Source organism: Caretta caretta, chromosome 6 (genome assembly GCF_965140235.1).
Source record: "Caretta caretta isolate rCarCar2 chromosome 6, rCarCar1.hap1, whole genome shotgun sequence".
Lineage (NCBI taxonomy): Eukaryota > Metazoa > Chordata > Testudines > Cheloniidae > Caretta > Caretta caretta.
This window is the reverse complement of record NC_134211.1, coordinates 89,519,006-89,541,051: the sequence shown is the minus strand read 5'-3', so window position 1 is coordinate 89,541,051 and position 22,046 is coordinate 89,519,006. Positions and strand designations below refer to the sequence as shown.

General features: G+C 46.6%; 1 protein-coding gene across 8 annotated transcripts in view; it reads right to left on the bottom strand.

Annotated features, from left to right (window-relative positions):
- Positions 1 to 22,046, bottom strand: part of TTLL5 (tubulin tyrosine ligase like 5) — a 216,119-nt gene that overhangs the window by 36,008 nt on the left and 158,065 nt on the right. For 7 of the 8 annotated variants that reach the window (XM_048855536.2, XM_048855538.2, XM_048855539.2 and 4 more), the window contains 2 exons: positions 17,478 to 17,676; positions 7,463 to 7,683 (listed from right to left, as the gene is read on the bottom strand). In XM_048855536.2, coding sequence (XP_048711493.1) covers positions 7,463 to 7,683; positions 17,478 to 17,676 — 420 coding nt within the window. Of the gene's footprint in view, positions 1 to 7,462; positions 7,684 to 17,477; positions 17,677 to 22,046 lie in introns of those variants that run through there. The other variant, XR_012669002.1, reaches the window with a different exon arrangement.

The following is a 22,046-nucleotide window of genomic DNA, read 5'->3' as shown; positions in this document are numbered from 1 at the left end:
CTGTCTGCACCCCTCACTGCTCCAGGCTGGGGGCAGCTGTAGAGCCCTTGGCCAGCAGCTGGGACCCCAGGCTGGCAGCAGAGCCCCATGGACCGGTGGCTAGCAGAGGGCTGAGCGGGGCCGGCGGACGGAACCCCGGTGGGCAGGGGGCTGGCGGCCAGTACCCCGGGCCAGCAGCAGAGCCCCTGGGACCGGTGGCTGGGACCTGGGGCCGGCAGCGGGCTGAACGGGGCTGGCGGCCAGAACCCCAGCTGGCAGTGGGCCGGCGGCCAGTACCCCAGGCCAGCAGAGGAGCCCCCAGGACCGGTGGCCAGGACCCGGGCAGCATGAGTGCCCCTGAAAATCAGGTCGCGTGCCGCCTTTGGCATGCGTGCCATAGGTTGTCTACCCCTGCACTTGGCTAAGGGAGCACTTGCAAGCAAGTGAACGCAGTTCCAAAGCTGCCACAGATGGTAAGAAGGAACTGAAGCGGGTTCGGGTCGGCAGGGTCATATATTGAGCGCCATGAAGGCGCCACTCCAGAGGGCTCCCTAGCCAACCTGACGGGAGCTGCTAAGGGAAAAGTTTCCGACGACTGAGCACACAGCGCATGCACACCTGATTGGAATCAATGTGAACAAGCACTCAAAGAAGAACATCTTTGTTAAGCCATTTGGTAGGACACTACTGCACACAGGGAGAGACGTTGCAGAGGGGACTGTGTTCAAAGCTAAGCTCAGGATCTCACACACTGACCCCAACTGGAGAAGCACACAGAGTCACTGAGCTGTAAGCTGAGATCCACACACAAGAAGAATCCAATCCTCCCTCACTTCATAAAGCAGATGCCTCTGCAGGCCAATCTACAGTTAGTACAAAAGTTTGGGGCACAAAGAGAATAAATTCTCCTTGGGCTTTGTGCGGTTCAACTGTGCTTCCTTTATCAGGGAAGTATCACTCTCATAGTGAGATTAGCACTTTCTCCTACTTGAAAATGGATTCACTCACAGAGGACTCTCGGTCAAACTAGATGATCATAATGGTCCATTCTGGCCTTAAAATCTATGAATCTATTCCCTTCTCACTGCTCCGCCTCCTCTCCCTGATCCCTCCTGACTCCCCCTCCTAGCTCTCTGTCTCTATCCTTTCTGACTACTTCATGGCCCTCCTGTCTTTCTATTCTGATCTCTCCAGATTCCCCTGCTCAGTACTCCAGTGCCTTCAACAATTCTTCCTCCTCTTCCCCTGACTCCCCCCTGTTGCACAAGTTCAGAATAACTCCCAGTTCTCCTCAGTGATAAGAATAGTAGTCTCCAGTCCCCATGTGATGTGCTGATGACTAACAGACTCAGGCACATGTGAGCAACTTCTGAACTGTTGACTGACACCTTTTGCCTTCAGATTTCAGTCAGCAAGTTGCCTGTAAGGTGCTCCTGACAGCTGTATGGCCAGGCAGGGGCACCTGTATTTTTCTCAGCTGGGTTGCATGGAGTAAATTGGGATCCTGGGGAGAGGGGTCTGATATGACATTCGCATAGAACAACCTTTGCCTTAGCTCAGTCATAGTCTGAAATGCTATTGTCAAATGACATGCTGGATTCCATGTTTATTGTTTTTCAGGGACAGTTCTGGATCCACTGTGCTCATGGTTTCTTACTGCCAATGCTGCAAACTTCAGCCAGGACCTGAGAGTCCAGCTGCTCTCTTTCTGCCTCTTACATAAGGATTCTGCACTCGGAATTTAGCTGCCGACTCTGTCAGTGCTGCATGATTTAGAGTCGAATCCAGCTCACTCACTGTAGCTGTGTGAAGTTTGCAGGACTAATAGATAAAAACATGTTGTGTCAGTAAAGTCAGCAGGTGTGACACTAAGACACGTGAGGAGCCGAGGGCGGCAGGATCATGCTTCTACCCATAACTGCATTTAAGCAGAACTCTCTCTCTCTCTGGTGGCATCCCACACACCTGCCCGCCATCTTCTTTTTCTACGTACTCTTTCTCTCTGTAAACTCATCTACTCCTACAGTTTCAAATATCACCTCTATGCAGACGATTCCCAGATCTACATCTTTGCCCCAATCCCTTGCCATCTATTTATTCTCACATCTCAAATTCTCTTGTGTCCTCTTAGAAGTCCCACTGCCAGTTCATACTTCCCAAACTGAGCTGATTATCTTTCCTTCCAATTCCTCTCTTCTCCATCCCTGGGCTACCTGACAACTTCACTGTCTTTCCCATTTTCCAGGCCTCAATGTCTGTCAACTTTGGTTCTTCTCCCCAACAGTCCATCTCTCACTAAGTTCTGTTATTTCTTCCTCTTTAATGTCCCAAAAACTGCTTTTTCTCCATTCTCATCCTTGCATAAATTCTCATCAGTGCCTTGATTCCCTTTTAGCCTGATGACTGCCTTGGAATGGGAGCTGACATCCTTCACTTTGACATAACACCACTTTCTTCTAAGCTGTCCGGCACAGTCTGCAGATTTGGAGGGAGCTGCTCTTCTACAGGGTACAGGGGATCTAAATGTTGACCCTCTTTATTGTTACAACTTATTCCTGGGAAACTATATGGGGTTAGGGATACAGAATTGATCCCAACAAATTCACATAATACAAAAACTGAGGTTCGACCAGAGGACAGCACCAGATGTGAAAAGCCAGTGCCAGTAAGACTTGTTCCTCTTTGTTGTTCTTGGATAGGGTGTCTCTGCATGTGTGTCTGTGTGTATGATGTGAGGCTGGCCAGGGGCTAAGAGCTGTAGGCCTAGTGAGCCCAGCTGTGTCAGTATGTTAAATCAAGGCATTTCTCTCAGATGCACTGCTACAGCTGCCAAAAAATGTCTAAGGGTCAAGCTGCCTGATTAACCCAGGCACTCAGGAGCTAAAACAACAAGCATGTCTCTGTGCAGCAGTAGCAGAAAGTGAAAGGGGTCCCAATAACAGCCGCATGTTTCCTCTGTTGTTGTCTGTCCTCTCCACAGTGGGCATTCTGCTTTTGTGTGAGATACACCCAGCACACTTGAGACACTTCATGTCTGCCAAGGAATAAACAAACATGGGAAGGATAGGGTTCAAACCAGAACCGAAGCGATTTGCAGAGCTCTCTCTGCAGCCACCTCCTCTGCTTTCTGCATATATGCCAGGGTTGGCCAGCCCTTGCTAAGGCAGCTGGCTATAGCCAATATCAGATTGCAGTCAGGACTCCACCCGATTCTAAGGTGGATTTGCAGAAGCCTGAAGAAAGGTATTATCTCCTCCCTGTTCCTGTGTTGGTTATGATAGTGCAGAACTCTTGGACCTTTCACAGATAATGCTGGTGCCACACAAAGTAAATATATAAAAGAATAATAGTGCAGAAGGATTCTTCTTGGGAATGGGAAATTGACATACTAACCAACTTCATTACCTCTGAGCCACACTACTACTGGCTATAGGCAACAATCAGTCAGAGCAGATGCCTGAATGGGAATATTGGGAAATGGCATTAACACAAAAGCTCAGTACAAGAGATTGTGCTACACTGATCGACATCACCATCAGGTTCTGTCAGTCAACAGCTGGCCAAAGACCAGCCCATGGGTCTCCCCAGGCTCTATGCATGCTGGCGCCATGAATGTACGCTTTCTTTTCTCCACTTGGCACTTCCTCTCCCTTGTCTGCAGTGTTCTTTTCTTTGAGTGATGGTTCTGCTCACCAGCTTTTCAAGGCCCTGTTTTACCTGGTGCTGTCACAGTTCTGGTTTTAAAAAGCAGTTCTCTGAATAGCGACTGTTAAAAATAGCATTGTAGCATTTCATATTTATTGTATCTCAGTCAAACCAAATGTTCTGAGATTATAAGTGGAAAAATGTTTTTTTCTATCTATCAACCATGACAACTCACTTCAGGCTCTGAAAGTCAAGCTGATTTATTTCTGCTTTGAGCATCATCATCTGTAATGAAGGTTCTGCAGACCAAATGCTGCCCTCAGTGACATCTGCCTGACCCCACTGTTTATAAATGCTGCTTCAGTGACAGTGTGATCTCACTGTCTCCAAATTCTGCCCTTGGTAACACCTGGGTGACCCCAACAAAAGATATAATTTTGGCCTGCAGAACCACCATTACTGATGATAGTGTACAGGGTGGAAAGAACCCAGCTTGACTCCTGGAATCCGGGACAAGCTTGTGGTGCTAGCAGTTAGAAAAGCTATCTTTCTATTTGTAATCTGAGCACATTTAATCTGGAAATTATTGAGAGACAAACATGGTACCCATGAGACCATTTTATGGATTCACATTTCTAACAGAGCTGCACTTTAAACAGTTCGTTTTAGTTCCACGGTCTTTTTCCATACCTTAATGTAGGCCCCAGTTTTCTGCTCCATTACCTTAGCAAGGAGTCTGCCTTAGACACAATCCACAACAAGGACACCCTTCCTCTTTCTCAAACTGGGAGACTGAGAAAACAAAAGGGAACCGAAATAGAAAAGACAAGCCTTGCTTCTCTGATTGTTCCATTACTTTTTTCTTTTGTGTCCTGAGTGACTAGATGAGTCAGTAATGTTCATCTTTAGAATCTCTATCTTGTTTGTAGCTGAGGTTTCCCGCTCTCATGCTTCTCCTGCTCTTCTGGACACCATATGTGCTGGCTGAGTGAAATGATAATGCTTGCAAGGAAGAGATGGTTCAGGGAGACAAAATTGTCTACACAGCCTGAAGGAATTCTAAAAACAGCTCTGAAAAGAAAATGTGATTATATTAAGCTACAAACAGCAGAGACAGAGAATAAAATGGTCTTAGAGAAATGGGAAAAATGAATCACAGAATCATTAGGATTGGAATGATCAAAATGAGACTTTGCCTCAATGAATGAAAATCAGTATATTCCATTAAAAGAAATAGGCAGGACTGAGATCTCTTGGGAGGAAGGAGGCCTGGAAAGTAGCCAAGACAGAGTTAGGGGAGATGGTGGATAGCAAATTAGGGATGTGCTGGAAATCTCATATGGCAGCCAAAAAGCAAATGATACACTGTATTTTATGTAAAGAGGCACAGTATCATGTCATGGACTAGGGATGTGATAGTTCTATTTTCGGATATAACCACTTTTGGAATATTACAATTCTGCCTGAACACAGACGTAACATTGACAAATAGGAGAGGGTCCAATAAGTAAAATGAGATCATTGATGACTTGGTGGGTAGGACTACTATATGAGGAGAGGTTAAAGAAACCTCAGGAAGTATAACTATAACTAGGAACCTTGAAGATGTGGAGGAGAGGATTCAAAGGATGTCAAGTACTGTATTTAGGAGGGAGAGGGTTGTTCTGGAAGAAGTATCTGTGAGCAACAGGAAGAAACAAGGAGAAATTCAGGCTGCACATCAGGAGAAATTTCCTAGCAATAAGGTTGATTAGACTCTTGTATGGTCTCCCAGGCGAAGTGACGGAATTCCTGCTACCGGAGTTATTTAAAAGCAGGCTGAACATAGCATCAGAGAATGCTCTGTACAGAAGAGCTGGAGAATGGAAAGAATGGACTGAAGCATGAAAGATATCTTTTTCATCTCTAATCTCTGTGATTCTTTGAAGAATTTCCTCCATTCACCCTGCTTTGTACACAATACCTCCGGTCTTTTCTCTGATTCGGATGGATAGATTAGGTAGGAAGGACAGTGGTTTGAAAATGGTCAGCTTCCAGTATGCTAGAAGAATAGCTGGGTACTGCTTCTTTCCATGTAAGTGAAAAAATATTATTGTGAGATCACATGAATGGCAAGAATGGGTTTGGAGCCTTGTCCTGGAGTCCAAAAGGCAACTCAGAAAGTATTTCCGGAGTGGCTCCTTGCAGCCTTCGATACTTGGATTACATTTCTGAAATTTTGCAGGAATCTTCTGCTTCCCCCCCCAACCCCCCCGCCTCCCCCTTCTGTGCATTTTTGGTGCTGAGCTTTTTCCGGTTTTCCCACACTCCTGCCTGTCACAGAGCAGAAACCACAAAAATGCAGCGAAGTAAAGTCTGTCCAAGAAGCTACAATTCCATCTCACAAGGATAAACATTCTCTCTGCCAACAAGTGAGCACAGCACACCGGCATCTTCAAATACACATCCCTGCTGCCCAGCAAAGAAACCCACTGACACAGCCTGTCACCTGTACTAACATGAGCCACCCCAGCACAAAGAGAATTGGATGGTGAATTCACCAGCACAGACCTGCCAGACCTCATGATCACAGCCGCCCTCACTGAGTCAACCAATCCTGCTAATGTCTTGTTTTCTTTTTAAATAGTTTTGGGGGATGAATTTAGTGCACTGTCTAAAGATAGGCATTCTGCAGGCAGGAAATATAAAGGCTTCTCCAGCACATCTCTTCCCATGTTCCTCCAAAACACCTTATTATTCCAGTCCTGCTCCCTCAGCCCCCCAACCACAGCATTGCCAATGCACCTCTATTCTGCATCTAAGCACTTCCACAGGGGGGCTTTTAGAAAAATGATTATTTTTTATTAAAGCCTCTCTCTTAAATAGGGAAGGGGCTGCGAGGAGTCAGAGAATCTGGCAGGAATCAAACAGAACTGAGGGGAGGGGGTTATGAATGTAGTTCCCCCCCATCAGTGTTTTAGAGATTAAAACAAGTCCAAAGATGGGTAAGGATAAGGGCTGGAGAGACTTCAATATGAGGATACATTGTAAAGGTGGAGACTTTTCTGTCTACAGAGAAGAGAAATGAAAGGGGGCATGATATAGAGACATAGAACAATGAATTGTACAGATAAAATTACCCTATCATAACACTGAAACAAGGGGATGCTCAAGGAAATGAAAAGGCAACAAACTTGAAACTGATAAAAGGATATTATTTTTTTGTACACAGCACATAACTAACCTGTGGAAATCACAGCCACAGGATGGGTTGGAGGCCAAAAGCTTAGTAGGGTTTAGCATTGGACATTTATATGGGAAATGACATAAATATACATAAAGCGTATATGGGGATACAAACCCTCATGCTTTGGGACAAACCAACCACTAGCTGATGGGGTTAGGAAGAAACTTCTCCTATAGGCAGATGAGTCCATTATGGATAGTTCTGGGGGATGAATTTAGTGCACTATCTAAAGACAGACATAGTGCAGGCAGGAAATGTACCAGCTTCTCCAGCACAACTCTGTCCATGCACCTCCAACACACCTTGCTACTCCAGTCTTGTTCCCCCGAGAAGCACCTGCCACTCACCATTGTCAGAGACAGGCTAGTGGCCAAGGTAGCCCACTTCTCCAATATCTATGGCAATTCCTATATCCTCATATTCGTATGAAGCTATGGCCCTGCTTACACTCTGAGGTAAAGCTCCATTTTAGGGTACAACTACTCCAGTGTATCGAGGCCAGATTCTTCCAAGGTCTCAGAGATTCAGGAAGAACGCCCCGAAGGATCTGTATCAAAGACACTTGCTGGCAATGTGTTCCTCACAGATTTTTCTGGCACAGGAAAAACTTACTTGGAAATCCTCTGGGCTGCCACTTTTCTGACCACTGCCTGCCTATGGTTGGCTGGAGGCTTGGGGACCAGGTGAGAGGATGTACTCTGGGGTGGCATCACTTTGTGCAAACTGGTCACCTTCTGGATGCTGGAAGTGGCACTTGATGTCTTGCAGGCACCGGAATCAGCTGGCACGGATATATTGTTGGAGCTGGGTGGTGGGTGGTTGGCAAAGAGAGCCTGGTAGAAAACAAGATACAGGGATTGGTTATTTTCCCTTTGCAACTCCACCAGGAGAACCCATGTGGTGAAGAGCCTTGCCTGGGAAGAGAAAGTCCCGGCCTGGTAAAGCGGACCACCCAACTAGAAGGCTCCTGAGACAGTCTCAGAAATAGATACAAACTGACGGTGACTGATTCCATGAAGGAGTTTTTATAGAAGAATTCTACAGCCTTGGAAAGTCAGGGTTAGTTCTAGAAATGCCAACAAACTCTGCTACTGTCAGGTGCTACAACACTGACTCCCAAATCCAACCTCCTCCTAGTCTTTGAGCTAATAGGAAGTCCTAAATTACCCTTACAGAAGCAAGGGGCACTAAGAGGGCAAACTGCTAAAGAGGATTTCCCCCTGACTCAGGCTCTGGGGATGCTTTGGGGAGAGAGGAAAGCTCCCAGTCATGAAGGGAGAGAGACGCTGAAGGTTTGGGAGATGGGGCAAAATAGCTTGTGTACTGCCAGGCACTGAAGAACAAAGACACAGGTGGCAGAGGAGCGGAATGGCTCTCTGCACCAACTCAGCTGAGATTCAAAGCAGCACTCAATTCTCTTTAGGAAGTTGAAACCTGCCTGGAACTCTGTCTTATCCTTCCTCAAAGCTGCTTAGTTAGATCCCCATTCAGAGCAGTGAACTGTAGTCATGTGGCTTACTGGTGAAAAGTCAGTTATGAAAGATGAGGGGAAAGGGTGAGCACTAGCCAGTCTCCTGGGAAAGGTTGGGGCTTCAGTGCACTTGGTTGCATTTGTCCCGAGTTTCTTTCTCTGGTGAGGAACACACAGAGGCACAGTGAGTGGGCTCCAGGCTCCAGAGAAAGCCACAATCTGAGGATTGGCTGAGTCCCAGCATAAAGACAGGAAAAGCCCCTCTCCCCCACAATTCTCTGGCAAATGGCAGGGCACTCGTGTGGGAGGGAGTTTCTGACAGGCAGAGCCTGGGGGGAGAAAGGGGAATGTGAGAGCCAAACCAGGCCTTTTCCACTACAATTCACTGACAAGATCTGCTGAGCTTTCTACTCCTCGTTAACCTCTCCATGTCCTGCAGCTCCATTTTGATCCTGGATTCCTGAGCAGGATTACCTTCAGGTAAAACTGTATAAATGACAAGTCAGGAGGAAGGCAGTAAATGCCACACTCTTGGCTTAAAGAAAAGGAGTACTTGTGGCACCTTAGAGACTAACCAATTTATTTGAGCATGAGCTTTCGTGAGCTACAGCTGTAGCTCACGAAAGCTCATGCTCAAATAAATTGGTTAGTCTCTAAGGTGCCACAAGTACTCCTTTTCTTTTTGCGAATACAGACTAACACGGCTGTTCCTCTGAAACTCTTGGCTTAGTCCAGTACAGCTGAGAGCCCATCACATTATCAGGGAAGGGATGGAGTCTCCCCACTCACTGAGCTTTCCTCCCCTGACCCAGAGACCGCTCCTCACTGCATCCATGCACAAGAATTTTTTTTTTAAGTGCTTTTCCCTTGTTACTAAAATTCTGACACCTGGAGTTTGCAAAACTCTTGTACTGTACTGTCTACGTCACCTCCCCAAACATGCTCAGGCAAGAAGGTCAGTCACCCAGGAGGAAGAACAAACAGGAATTCTTATAACACAGGATGATCATCAGAGGCACGGCCGAGACCTGCCTAAGGAAAGGTTAAGGCTGTTTTGCTTCGGGACAACAGACTTCTGAAAGGCCTCTGTCTCCAGACTGTGCTGAGATCCTGGCTGCCTTCCACCGCAGCCAGGGTGTAGAGACTGGGGGTTGACAATGACCATGGCTTCTGGATCCAGCTACAAAGCACGCTGCCCTGCTGTGAACCCTATGGGGGCGGGGCAGGAAACCAGAAGAGGCTACTGTGCAAACAAAGGCCAGACAGAGAAAGGGATGGGAAGAGATTTCAGCACATACACACATGGAGGTGCACCCTCATCATTCAGGATCCACAAAGTCCAGTTCTAGGGAGGACTGTAGCATGGAAGAAACTCTGATATAAACAGCCCAGAAGCATCCAGTACCCAACAGTTATTAAGGGAAACATCCAGAACAGGGCTCACAATGCTGGAGAGTTGGACTGGCTCCTGAGGAGACTCATGCCCTCCCCTGTGGAAGGTGCCAAGGGGCACACATCTGCATAATATTTAGCACAATACAGGACTCTGCATCTTCAAAACACTGCAAAAACATTAGCTAATTAATCCCCACAACATTCCTGGCAGACAGGTCTGGAGTATTAACCCCGTTTTATAGGTGGGCACTCTGGGCCACAGAGAGGGCAAGTGACCTGCCACAGATGGAGCCACCCTCAGAGCTAGAGTCAGAACTCAGGAGTTCCTGAGTCTCAGTCCTGTACTCACACCAGTAGATCACACCTCTCCTCATTTTACACAGAAATAAAGTACAGACAGAATGATAGCTGCACAAAAAGAATGCTTTTTAATTAGAAAATGTCATGTACAATTTGCCAGTCAGGGTGAGGCACACGGTAAGGTATCAGCAAGCAGAAACCAAGCTTCCTGTACCCACTCACAATTAAAGTGAGGAAGTACCAGAAGTTTGAACTAAAACAGTTATGCTAATGATCTTCAAAAACAGAAGGAAGGATCCTGCCACTTACCCTCCCATATATCCAACATCTATCCCTAGAAAAATAATAGAACAAATGCCGCAAGTAAAATCAATAAATAATCACTAAACCTGAGAATCACAGAATCACAAGCAACAAACAGAAATGAGGATTTATAAAGATTAGCTCACCAGACAAACATAATTGCCTTTTGGGACAGAATTACAAAATACGTGTGCATAATGTGATGAGGTTTTGGATGTTTGTAAAGCATTTGCTACAGTTTTCTATTAAATCTATTTACAGAGTTCAGTCAAATCAGCGTGGATATGGTAGAAAACTGGCTGAGTGACCAAACAAAGGGGCAAAAAGTAATGATAATTGGCAAAATACTGAGTTGTGGGAAGGGAAGTCTAGTGTGGAACCACAGTGGTCAGTATAAGGGCCAATCTGCAGTAAGGACTTCATTAATGATCTAGAAAAAGGAGAGCACATTAATAGAATTCACAAATTATAGTACAGTGGGTCCTACTTTGTAAACTATTCAGGAGAGGGACTGTCTTGATATATGTTAAAATAAACTGACTGTATGCTTTCTCCTTCTACCCAACCCCTTTGTCACGAAGTTTGTTTTCTTAAACTATGAGCTTTCTGGGACACAAATTGGGTTTTATTATACATTTGTAAAGTATTCAGCACATTGTGTGTGCTGAAATAAATAAATAAATAAATACATAAATATAATGAGATTAGAAACAGGGGGCAGAACTTCAGGTGGTATAAATCAACATACCATCACTGACTTCAGTGGAGTTATTTTATTTTACAGTAGAACCTTAGAGTTACTAACACCTTGGAAATGGAAGCTGTTCAGAGCTCTGAAATGTTCATAACTCTGAACAAAACTTTATGGTTGTTCTTTCAAAAGTTTACAACCAAACATTGACTTAATACAGCTTTGAAACTTTACTACGCAGAAGAAAAATGCTGCTTTTAACCATCTTAATTTATGTGAAACAAACACAAAACCAGTTTCCTTACCTTGTCAAATCTTTTTTTAAAACTTTCCCCTTTTTTTAGTAGTTTACGTTTAACACAGTAATGTACTGTACAGTATTTGCTTCTTTTATTTTTTTTTGTCTCTGCTGCCTGATTGAGTACATCCGGTTGCAAATGAGGTGGGTGGTTGACTGGAGAGTTTGTAACTCTGGTGTTGGTAACTCTGAGGTTCTGCTATACATAAACTAAAGATATGACCCCATAGGTAGCAAATAAAAATTGGATCTGCCTTGGAAAACTGCAGTTAACACATTTGCAGAAAAATAATCCAAGGGAGAAAACTGGGAAAAGAAATGTATGAAGGAGATGAGGGAGGGAGCTAAATAGTCTTTAATGCAACATGGTAGCAAAAAATGTCAATGCAGGTTAGGCTGCTCTCAGAGAGGCCTTGCATCCCAGAGCAAAGGGGGGGAGGGTTTTTTTTCTAGTGCAGCCACACCTGCTTTGAATGCCCCACATTCCCAGTGAGACACTGACAAATTGGAGGACATCCAGAAAAGAGTAAAAGGAATTAGTTATGGGGAAAGTTAAATCTCCTTAGCTTAGCTATGTGCTGACTAACTTGGGACCATGCAACTTTCTGAAGGGTATAAGGGAAGAGAGGAATTATTTAGCAACTGGGGATGAACTGGACACAGTATTTATATCAGAAAACTATTTAAACTACTGATTGAAACTGTAACCATGAGTGACCCCAATACTCATTATCATTTGTTAAATGTTTTATCTGACCCTTTCTGACACAAGGCTGCATTGATAGGAATCATTTTACTATATGACTGAACTAGGGTTGTTTTAATTTAACATATTTCTCATTTCCCATATGCAATGTTTAGGATAAAGCTCTAGATCCAGTAGCTGCCCATACACATAAAATAGATACAGACTAAACAGAACAAACCTACATAGGGGAGAAGAAGCCTCCATGACGGTTAGTGGCAACTCCCCAGTAGAGGGAACAATTAGAAAGTAAACACTGATTGTTTAATTTCCTAGGCAAGGGCATCTCTGGTAACAACATCCAGGTCAGATCACGTCACTCATCGCTCCCTTCAGTCCGTACAAAATGGTGCTGCTGATAAACTTTCTTCCTTTCCTGTTGGCTTGATCATGTAACTCCTGTTCCTTGAACCACTCCAGTATCAGATTTAAGCTTCTTGTCATCACCTTCAAAGCTCTACATAACTCTGCCCCTCCCTACTTACCCTTCCTTGTCAAGCTTCATGCTGGCTCTCTGTCCCCTTCACTCTGCCAGTGCTCCCAACCTCCTCCATCTGTCTGACAGATTCTCACACAATCACCCTTGTGCCTTCTCCCGTGCAGGCCCTATGAATGGTACAATATCCCTGAGCTCCTCCAAAAAGGACCTATCTCTTCCAAATTTAAATCGTTCTTTAAGACCCATTTTTGCCTTGTTGTCTATAGTGAATCAAGTTGACTTGTATATAAATTGCCTATATTGTTATTCCCCTTCCCCTGACTACTTGTCTTAGATTGTGCGCTCCTCAGAGTTTGTACAGCACAAAGCATGCCTTCCGTTTGCACATATACATATGGCTTTAAATATGCCACTCCTGTCCTTCCATTTATACAGCTCACTTCCAACACATCAGGCTGTCAGCAGCACAGAGAGCAGGCCCTTCCTTGAATCATGCACAATGGTGCTGCTGTTACTCACTCACACACTGCCTGTGGACAAACAGACATATCCATACCAGACATCATATAGAGAAGGGGAAAATAGAAACTGCTTTCAGTACAGCAAGGCACCTTTCAAGGACACGACATATCAGTGAGGTGACCAGAGAAGCCGTGGCATGAGCACCTAGGCTGCTGGGAAATGGCTGGGTTGCCTCACCAAGGCAATTCTGAAGCCATGACTGGAATTGCAACATCATATGGAAATGCCTTCTTTGTGGCCTGGAGATACACAGAACGCAGGGTCCAAAGCACTCACAGTAACAGATAGTGTAATACTGCCTGCAAATGATTAGGCCTTTTCTACTTGGGCTTCATTTCTCCTGCTGCTAACAGTATCAAGTTCTCAGCACTACTATAACTCTTTTCATCCACAGCTCTCAGAGCAATTCACACAAGTGTGTCAGTATCAGATTGGAAACTGAGGCACAAAGCCATAGGCACCAACTTTTATTTTTCCCCAGTGGTGCTCCACCCCCGCTCTACCCTGAAACCCCCCCTCCCCTTCCCCCAAGGCCCCACCTTTGCTCAGCCTCTTCCTGCCCCCATCCACCAGCCACTTGCTGCTCTCCACCCTCCCCCAAATGCTTCCCGGAGCCGCCAAACAGCTGTTTGGCAGCACCCCTGATTAGCTGATCGGCAGCACCGCCAAACAGCTATCGTTGGTGGGTGCTGAGCACCCACTATTTTTTTCTCATGGGTGCTCTAGCCGTGGAGCACCCACAGAGTCAGTGCCTATGCATAAAGCAATGAAGTAACTTGCTTAAGGTCCCCAAGTGACCTGACAGAGTTAGGAATAGAAACAAGGTGTCCTGAGTCCCAGTCCAGTATCCTATTGACGGGACCATAGAATAAAGGGTGCCAGGGAGCAGGAACTGAACAGTCTGGAAAATGAATAAAATTAGATTTAGTAAAACTTCTCAACCCTGATTAAGGTTCTGAGGGAAGAACTCAGGACCTATTAGAAGAGATAAACCCAAAGCCAGGGAACCTGGAGGCTGGTGTGCTGCACTTCTCTAAACCCAGAGGTCTGAGGTGAAGGCCTTATTCTCCTCTGTACCACTCCCCAAGGCTGTGCTGATGGAGTCTCCAAATTCTCCTGTCAGTCTTCTCTCCCCTCCCCCACATTACACACAGTGTTCTAAGTGCTCTGAGAAGCAGGAGCAATTCCCAGATGAATGCAGAATTTTTCTGGCTTTGTGCAATGAATTTTCTTGGATCAGAGCAACAAGAGTTGGTTGTGTTGAGGCTGCCCTCCCAGCACTGTGAGTGTGCAGTACATAGGGAGCCCTCAGCAAGGTGAGGAAGGCTGTGAAAGACCCATTGATGCTACCCACTGACCTCCTCCAACCCCAGGCACCCTGCCTGCGAGAACACATGGTTTCTGTGGGCCCTACCCTCAGGATGCCAATAAACACTACTCATTCCCAACCTCCACGCCAGACTGCTTGAGAAAAGAAGTGGGGGAAAACTCATCAGCATGGGATGCCACCTCAGAAAAGGGCTTTTTGTGAGTGCAGATCTAAGGTATGGCAAGGGAGGACAGAGGGAGAAAGCAAGAGGAAGGAAGTGACAAATGGGGGAAGGAAAGAGACAAAGAGAGAAAGATGGAAGGAAAAGTTTTAAGCCAGAGGTTCCCAAACTGTGTTGTGTGCAGAGTGGGCTGGTCACCTGCTCCTGGCTCCTCCCCTTATGTCCAGCTACTACAGTGATTAAATACATTCCTAATACAATACAAGCCACTGGTGCCATACACAAGCCATTGGTGTCATTGGCATAAGGATGTTTTATCATTACAAGGGGGTGAGGCCCAGGCATTGTGAATTGGGAAAAAAGCAGGAGGACCTGGGTGCAGCAAGCAGGACAGTGGATGGGGGGCAGACAACGAGTGGAGTGGGATGGGGCTTGGACAATGGAGTAGGTATGGGGGTAGGAGGCCTGGGTGACAATGAGTGGGAGATGGGTAAGGCCCAAGTGATAGTGAGCAGGTGAGTGGGGGCCCAGGTGCAGTGAGTGGAGAGGAAGTGGGGAGGCACAGATAATGGTGAGTGGAAGGGGAAGGCAGGAGGCCACAGTGAAAATAAGCAGGATGGTGACCAGGCAGTGGTGAATGGAAGGGAGTGAGGGCTGGGGCTTGGACCAAAGTGAGTGGAAGGAGGTAATGGGATGGGGGAGGGTGAGTTGTAAGGGTAGGTGGGGGGAGCCAAACAGTGGTGAATGACGGGGACAGGGAAGGCAACAGTGAACAGGAGAGGGAGGTGGTGGTAGGGTAGGCGATGGTGAGTCTGTTGGGGTGCTCTGGCTACTAAGCAGGAGAGGTCAGTGCAATTGTGACTGAGATGGGAGATCTGTTTGGCACCAGGCAAAGACAAGTGGGAGGAGACGTATCCGAGAGACACTCTCTCTATTAAGACCTGGCTTTCAATACAAGGAAGTCTGAGGGTATTCTACACTGCAATTAAAAACCTGCAGCTGGCCTCTGCCAGCTGACTCAGGCTTGCGGGGCTGCTTAATTGCGCTGTAGATGTTCAGGTTTGAGCTGAAGCCCGGGCTCTAGGACCTGCAAGGTGGGAGGGTCCCAGAACTCAGGCTGCAGCCTGAATTTCTATGCAGCAATTAAACAGCCCCTTAGCTCAGGAGCGTCAGCCCTAGTCAGCTGGCATGGGCCAGACGTGGGTGTCTAATTGCAGTGTAGACATACCCTGAGTGTTAAACAAATCCCTTTCTTCATTAATGGCAATTTCAGAGCTGCCTGAGCCTGTGGCAGGGCAATGGCCTCGATATTGCAGCTCTGAACTGTTCGGCTCGGGGGGCGGGGGCGAGGAGTGGAGGCTTAACAAAGAATCACTTTAACAGAAACTCCTGAGTAATGGCTCTGCCCTAGGCCAAAAATAACATCAGCTCAATGTCGGCAATTAGAAGAGGGCTCAGCCAGGCCCCCATGGTCAGCTCCAGCCTCCTCACAGGCACAGCTCAGCTCGGCTTGCAGTGCTACCCTACACTCATCAGCAGCCACGGCTGCCCACCCAGAGCCCCTTGGACAGAGATGAAAGAAGGGCCTTCTGCTCCTGCTCAGAGGGGTAGCAAGCGGGGAGGGGGAGTTTGGGGAAGGAAAGGACAGAGTACAGACAGAAGTTGCCTCCCTCTCTGATTTTCCTCCCAGAATGGTGGGAAATTGAGCCATAAGTTGTTTGCTAGGGACCCTGCATAACTTGTAATTCATGCCCCTGATATGGGGGTGGAGGGGCCCCACATGTTTAGTTCTTGCTTGTGTTTGAGGCCATCTCTTCCAGACTGCCCAGCAAATACCAATAGCTCCCACCTAACCTGGGTCAAACAATCTGTGCTGAATGGAGGTCCAAGCACATGAAGAATCCCACTGCCGTTGCAGCCACCAATCAAAATGAAGGAAACCCTGCCCTCCATGAGAAATGGGGTAACTTGTGCTTTATAAACCCCTGCAGAGTCTCCATCTAGGGTGTGGAGATTCTGCTCCAGACACAGCTGCTGAAACACTGCCATTCATTACATGGGAATCATACAGGACTCAAGGATCTTGATCCCGTTTCCATTTTCTTCCTGCCTTGACAGCATTGTGTCTCCCTCTGTCTCTTCCAATGGTGTCAAGGGAATGACTCTGTGCCAAATGGCTGAGTGCCTAGCAATTAAAGGAAACATTAGATGCACTGACTGATAATGATGGTGTGTAGCAGGCCCTGGGAGATGTGGGAGAAGGTCACACCTCGACTCAGGCTTTATACCTGTGTCTATTGTGTATTTAAGGCACTTAGAATATTCCTGGCAAAGATGAACCTTATTCCCTCACAGGAAGAGTGGAGACTTCCCCAGGAATGAAGCAATCCAGGTAATGTTTGGTCTTCACTGTGGTGAAGTCCTTTTCCTATCAGTCTACATTGTTTGGTGCATGGGTACTGTGGTGTGTGGGAGAGGACTTGGTGTAGCTGCAGCTGAAACAGAGACCACTGGTACCAACTTCACAAGGCAGAGACACATGTCAACACAGCTATGAGACTCTGGGGAATGGAGACACACAAACGTAGCAATGACACCCGTATAGGTAAACCACATGTGCTCTTGGTGGGCACAAACACATGCCACCACAACTATGGGATTTACAGACAAAGAATCTCTGGGCCAGGTGAGGCTGGGCTCTGACTCAGGAACTAGGTAGGATAGTGAGCAGCAGCACTCAGATAGCCAACTAGAGAGGGATCCTGACCCAGCAGGGAGGCCAAGAGGTATAGCAGCATTAGGCTGCTATCAGAATCATGGAATATAGGTTCAGTCCTATCCTCATAACCCACGCGTGGTGCTTCCTCCCCACAAAACCTTGTGCCATGTCCTGGGTGTGAGACTGCCCCATGCCGGCCCACAGGTGTAGAAACCGGCAGTGGTCCTTCTCAAGCAGACTTTTGTCTCAGTTACCTGGTGCCGGGCTCGGCTTTGCTCCAAGAGCTGTCGGGATTGAAGCTTCTGCTGCTGGAGTTGCTGCACGGCAAAATGGAGTTGATAGCTGCCAGCAGTTGGCTGATACTTGGGATGTGCCAGCTGGCTTTCTGTCACCTTGCTGTAGACACAGTTCTCTAATTCTCCTTCCCAGGCGAAGCTGTCACTCTTTAGAGCCCTGAGAAGAGAAGAGCCACCACACACGTTACCCATCTCCATTACCCTGCATGCGAGGCCAGGAGAGCTGCTGCCCACAGGGCATCACTGCTCCCGAAGGAGTCACTAGTATCTTGACAGGCATGCGATTAGCAACAAGTGGGTGGCACTGGCAAGTAGAACACATTATACAAATGTTGCATGTCAGCTGTGAGCCTGGAAAGGAGGACCTGCCTCCAACAATAAAAGTCTGGAAGTCTGGACTGGGCCTATGTTACTATCCTTACTACCAAGCCTGAGGCGAACAATTGCAGAGAAACAAGAGGGAAAATCCAAGAGTGACATTAGGACATGACCATGGCTATCTAGCTAGCACTGAGGGGAGACAGTCAGCCTTGTAGCCCCCAGAGTCTGGGTTCCACAGAGTTACGTGGCCGAGCTAAGGATTACTGTAATTGGGGACCTACACTCTTCTCCACTAGGCCCATGGATTTTGTGGAGAGCAGGCGACAGAGTGACAGGGTCACAAGCCGAGCAATCCAGATTCCCTGTGCTAACTGACCAGATGCCACATGGTCCACTGAGTCTGACCAATAAAACCTTTAAGTCCCATTGCTTGAGCCTCCTATGTCCCCACTGAGCTCATTCTTCTCTCCCATTATGCCCCATGTCTAGACACTCCTTTTGGATCTCATGTGTTGAGAAGTACAGACTTTCCTTAAAGTTCCTATGCACACTGTAATTGACTGGGATACAGATGATGCTTGTATTTGCTGCATCCTACCAAGAGTGCAGAGAGGGGATAGTGTTTCTGGGTGGAGGAATGCCACCCCCGTCTCTTCACTTCATAGAGTTCAAATAAAAAAAAAACCCAAAGCCCCTCAATTAACCGTTGGAACAATTAACCATTGGACCAATTTACCAACAGTAATTTTTAAATCAAGACTGGATGCTTTCTAAAAGATCCACTCTAGGGATTATTTTGGAGAAGTTCTATGGCCAGTGTTATGTAGGAGGTCCAACCAGATGATCACAGTCACCCCTTCTGGCTTTGGAATCTATGAATTTATAAACCCCAGATTTCCGTGAACCTGGTATGGTCTCCCCTGCAATCCTGGCCACCAAACTGATCCAGAGTAACATACTGAGGATGATCTTAAAAGGGCCAAACTCAGTTACCCAGCCCCCAACACACACTTTCTGCAGCTGAATCACTAGGAGAGGGCAGGGACACTGCAAGAGGTTCAAGTGGACCCATCCCCACACCCAAACTCTCAGCAGCAATGGAGCAAATCAGCCCTGCTTAGCAAGGGACATTGGTTGTCAGCATCTCCATCCTGCTTCCTGTGGGGCACCCACGCCCCTCTGTCCTATCTCAGATGCTTTCCAGGCCCCTCCATTGTGCTATCTGCAGGGGACCCCATACCACAGGCCACCCTTCATCATCATATAAAAAACTGATCAGAATCCTGTACAAATGACTTTGGCTCCCACCTCACTGAGTCTTAAATTGTCATCTCTGCCTCTTTTCCAAGTGCTTGGGAGGAAGTGTGGTCTAATGAATACAGACTTGGGACTCAGAAGATCAGCATTCTAATCCTGGCTCTGCCACTGACTCAGTGGGTTACCTTGGGCAAGTCACTTCACCACTCTGGGCCTCTGTTTCCCCTCCTGCCCTTTGTCTTTCTTTTCTAAACAGACTGTAACTCCTTGTGGGCAAGGACTGTCTCTCGCTATGTGTTTGTAGTGCACCTAACACAACATATATCTATATCTATCTATATCTTTTAAATGTCCTCTCTGTTTTTGGCATTTTGTGGTTCTTCAGTTTCCCCCTCTTACGGTACCTGGTTTATTTCTCCACTGTTCCCTTCCTTCCTTCCATCCTATCTCCTCAAGATATTCCCTTTCCTGTTGTTTCTGTCGCAGCTCCTTGGTCACTTCTCTCCTTCCCAGTTATACCCAAACGAAATGAGGAAGAGCCAAACTCTGGGGTGTCTAGTGCCTAGGAATGCATGCCCCCTCTTTTCCTCAGGTGAACAGTGTAGTCCTTGCTCTCCAACATGGCTGGATCCTCTCCTGCAGCTCTGCCTGCAATCGCTCAGTTCTGTGCATCATGCATATGCCACAGGCTGAGCAGGGGAAGTGTTGCAAGCCCCTCAACACTGCCCCCTACTGGGCACAAGATACTCCAGAAGTGTAAATACAAAGAAATGTATCGCAATCACAAGGCATATTGAGAAACCTGGAAATGATCTCCATCTGCTGCCTCATCAGACCTGCCTGCTCCCAGCACTGGTTATTATCAAGTTGCCATCATCTGGCGGCCCTTTTCCCATATCCTTGGGGTAACACTGGCCCTCACACTGCATGGATCCTGACTCTATCCCCACTTCCAGGTGGTAAAGCCCCTGGACTCTTCTGACAGCATGTGAAACAGCTGCAGCAGCTGTGCTCCTCCCAGTGAAACTGGGGGGGTCATGCTCACAGTTGAGAAACAGAGATTTTGCTGGGACTGGAACACACTCCTGTGGGGACAGATGGAATCACTGCAGACCATTCTTTGAAGAAACAAAAAGCAAAACACCAATGCTCATTGGCCCCAGTAGATATGAAGATCACTCAAAAGCAAAGCTGGAATTAGTCTGGCACTCAGCAGGAAGCCTGAAGAGGACCCTCTCATCAATGGCAATGAAGGATCATGAGCTGTGGTCCCTCAGTTACAAACTACCCACACTACATTCTACTTGCCCATTTGTCTGTGGTGTGTAGTTTTTCTCACACCTTCAATTTCTCCTCCTTATTGCCATAGTAAAAGATGGTGAGTAGATTTTGTACCTGACTAGTAATTTTCATGGTCACATCTCTCCTTAAACCCCATTCTATCCCTAGAGCTTCCCACTAAGAATCTACCAAGCACAAGGAAAAACAAGCAACGCTCACCCCATTTAGAGCCTGGACATTCCTCTGGTCATCAATATGTTAGGGGTCTGAACTGTCTGACTGACATTAAGCATCCTCCTTCTCTTTGGTGTATTTACCTGGGTCACCCTTCCTAACAGTGCTCAATAAGGAGTAAGAGTCCTGCTGATCATGGCTGCTTTCTGAAAGCTCTTTGGGACAGGCACCTATAGTTCTACAGTGCAGCTCCCATCCTGACTGAGAATCAAGACATAATACAGAACTAAGGCTTGTGAAGGTGAAGCGAGTCAAGCAGTTCTCAGGGCACTCAGACAAGGTACCCAATTGATCCTGGAGCTCAGTGCCTGCTCCAAATCTCCCAGAGATCTGCCTCCAGTTAAGAACCTGCACAGCACAAATTCTATCCTTTAATGAATAAGAATGCCTGAGAAGCTAAAGACGGGGTTACTTTCTTGAACTTACGCAAGCCATGATTAAGTGAAAGAGATACCCTGATGTGATGTGAACACCTTTGAAGATAGCTTTAAATTGCCCCCAGTCTAACCAGCAAGACTTGCTGTTGAATGGATGAAACGCAAAGAGGCCCATATCTGTGTTTCCAGAAAAGGGTGTACATCTTGCAGCAGTAGGATATGAAGGCAATAAGATATGAGACATATTCACTGAGCTAAAGTCAGTGAGTAGCAGCAGCAATCTTTTGGCAGGTGTCATACCAAAGATCTGAAGGGATCATATTTAACCTACACATTTGATGCTGTAAGGGGTGATTGTGACACTTGTAGACCATGTGCCAGCTCGTGCCAAGGCCCCCGGACCACACCGAACACTGACAAATGCATAGATGGAAACCAGTCTGGCTCACCTGTGTGTTAGGACTGTTAAAATAGGTACTAGAGTTATAAGAATGTAGATTTTATGAAATGCTTGTAGAATACTGCATGTATTAATCTTACTTATATAATCTTACTTGCTTAGTAGAGGCCTGTATCCCATGTTATAAGGTATTATTTAAGTGTTTGTTCTGCAAATATAAAAATGTTTGCTAAGACTGTAAACCCCCACAGCTGGGGAGAAGCATCACCAAATGTTGACATACTAATTTACCACAAGAGGTGTCATCTCCTCCCCAACAAAGTAAGGCCTAAAGACACCAGACAAACCATTGTGGAACATCAGTGGACAAAAGACTGATGATTGCTTCCCCATGAAGCTGGTCATGCACAAGCCCCTGTCCCACCACAGCTTGAATGCTGGGGGAAGGGAATAAAAATCCTTCTTAAAGAGAAATTATCACCACTATGCTGCTTGGAATTCAGAGGGGGCAATATTTCTAAGCATTAGCAAGGGATCCCTAAGCTGCTTAGTTTGTTTAAGCCCTAGGGGATATATAGCACGTGCATATACAGCAGCTACTATCACCTTTTGAAACCTAAAATTGTAACTCATATGTGTGTGTATGTTTCCCTTCTT